This window comes from Solanum verrucosum, unplaced genomic scaffold, assembly GCF_900185275.1.
Source record: "Solanum verrucosum unplaced genomic scaffold, falcon-dt-bn FXZP01000117.1, whole genome shotgun sequence".
In the NCBI taxonomy this organism is placed as follows: Eukaryota; Viridiplantae; Streptophyta; class Magnoliopsida; order Solanales; family Solanaceae; genus Solanum; species Solanum verrucosum.
Window position 1 is genome coordinate 1426593 of NW_026020014.1, and position 2313 is coordinate 1428905.

The 2313-nt window shown below is 31.6% G+C and overlaps 1 protein-coding gene across 1 annotated transcript; it reads right to left on the minus strand.

Annotated features, from left to right (window-relative positions):
• LOC125820730 (transcription factor MYB26-like) lies at window positions 1–1947 on the minus strand. Its single transcript, XM_049500153.1, is given in 5 exon segments — window positions 1–159; window positions 162–377; window positions 544–1087; window positions 1249–1378; window positions 1813–1947. Coding segments are annotated over 5 exon segments (1107 nt in total). The 5' UTR covers window positions 1946–1947; the 3' UTR covers window positions 1–75.
• Window positions 1948–2313: the final 366 nt, after the last annotated feature.

Sequence of the window (2313 nt, forward strand, 5' to 3'; positions counted from 1 at the left end):
ACTCCCTTAGAAAATAAAAAGCTTACCATCTTTTTCATGACCATTTTCATCACAAAAGCCAACATGTCTCTATGATCAATCCCAAGTTCTAGGGTTCATCATAAATTGACTGCATGAAAGTGCTGACAATGACGATGAATTTGATGATTTTGACGATGCTATGATGATGACATGTGAAAGGATTCCATTAGCTCAATTTCACTGACGACTCTATGCACATTATTATGTGGATTCATAATATAACTAGTTGGGAAAGTACATGGGAGAGTACTATTGACCACCATGGAGTCATGTTGTGACACAATTGGAGTTGATTCTAGAATGCCATCTTCGTTCTCCTTTATAATTTCAGAAAGCTTAGGCAACAACGAAGGTGTCTGTTGAAGATATAATTAAATAAGCAAAAGCGTTGAATATTATAAGATGGTCACAACTGACATGGTATCAGAGCAAGATTTAAATGTGACTAGACATGTTGAAAACATAATTTAGTAAAAGTATACTCTCTAACAACTTAAACTGTTAGATGAATAGTATACATACCATCATTAAATCTTGATGAATTTTGATAGCCGCGTTTGTTGAATCCATGAAATTCTCCCCATTAGTGCAATTCAATGAAATGTTGGAGGTGAGTATGGAATTAATGGAGTTGTCTTGTTTAATAACACTAGGGCTATATTCAAGATCATGTTGAAGATGATTAGGATAATTGAAATTAAACCATGTAGGATCATTTGAAATTGAGTCAAATGACAAATTAGGAAGGGAATTAGGCAATACTTGATTAGTTAAATTCAAATCCCCATTATGATTAATGTTGTTCATTTGGTCAAGAATTAGGGGAGAATTTATACTTGACATGAAACTATTAGTAATAGGAACATTGGGGTTGAATGAGTAGAAATTATCAAAAGAGGGATTAGGGTTTGGATTAGTCATGAGATTATTATAATTAGGAAAGATGATGGAGAGATCAGGGAGGATTCCATGAGAAAGATGGAGCTTCTTCTTGATGCTTGAATTCCAAAAATTCTTCACTTCGTTGTCTGTTCTTCCAGGTAAATGCTTTGCTATTTGTGCCCACCTGTGAAACAAAACAAAATGTCTCTTTTGCATGAAAATAATACAAACATGGATCTTTTCGTCAAAAAATTACACAAAATATTCTTTCAAAAGCTATTTTTTGTTCTAGAAAAATCAATTGACATCCTTTCATTGAAAAATTACATTGTATATATTAGTTACCTGTTGCCAAGAATGCCATGGAGCTCAATGATAAGTGCTGCTTCTTGAGGGGAGAAACTCCCACGTTTCAAATCTGGTCTTAGATAATTTATCCACCTCAATCTGCAGCTCTTCCCACATCTTTGAAGCCCTATGCCGTTGAAACGAATTCAAGATATAAATTTAATTTAAAAAATGTGAGTATAAGAAAAAAAAAAAGAAAAGAAGATGTTTGCTCCACATGGGCATGTTCACAAACTATACTAATGGTGGAAAAAACGAGGTGAACTCAAGATATAAACTTGATGAGTTCATTCTTTGAAATTGAATTATGAAATTAATTGTGGATCGATATATATAAAAATTCTAGTAATTCTTTGTTGTTTCGTGTAAAAAATACTCAATTGAATGGAAAAAGAAGATGAATATCATAGTAGCTCTAAAAAATTGACTCAAAGATAGGCATACTAATTATCTTACGATATAAGTGGACTACCCGGTCAATCTTTGCATCACGACGTTGATTTATTCAACGTTATGATGCAAGGAAACCCGAAAATAAAAAAAATAAGAAGAGAATAAAACCTGCAAGCTTAGGAACAGAGCTCCAACAAGCATGACCATAATTAGTAATGTAGTTAATAAGTTTTTCATCTTCTTCAGGAGACCATAGCCCTCTCTTCACTTTTTGTTTGTTACAACATGTATGATGCCCCATTTCTTATATATAAACAAACACAAATTAATTACAAACAGATTCTACAAATAGATAACAAATTTTTTAAATACATTGAGTTTGTGTGGAAAGAGAAGTGGAGGGACTCAATGTCTTATATAATAGATGCTCATGAGAACTGATGAGTACTACAGTACACTATTTTTTTGGATTTTATTAGTATCATATATCGATAGTGTAAAGAATTTTTTATATTATCGATGTAATTAATTAGGCGTGAAGTTATAATGGTTTTGACAAATTCATTTTGAGTCAATATTATTATAGTCTGTATTAAAAATTCACTACTTTCTTTATTTTAATTGTTTGTTTGATTTAATTTGACATGAAATTTAAGAAAATAAAAAAAC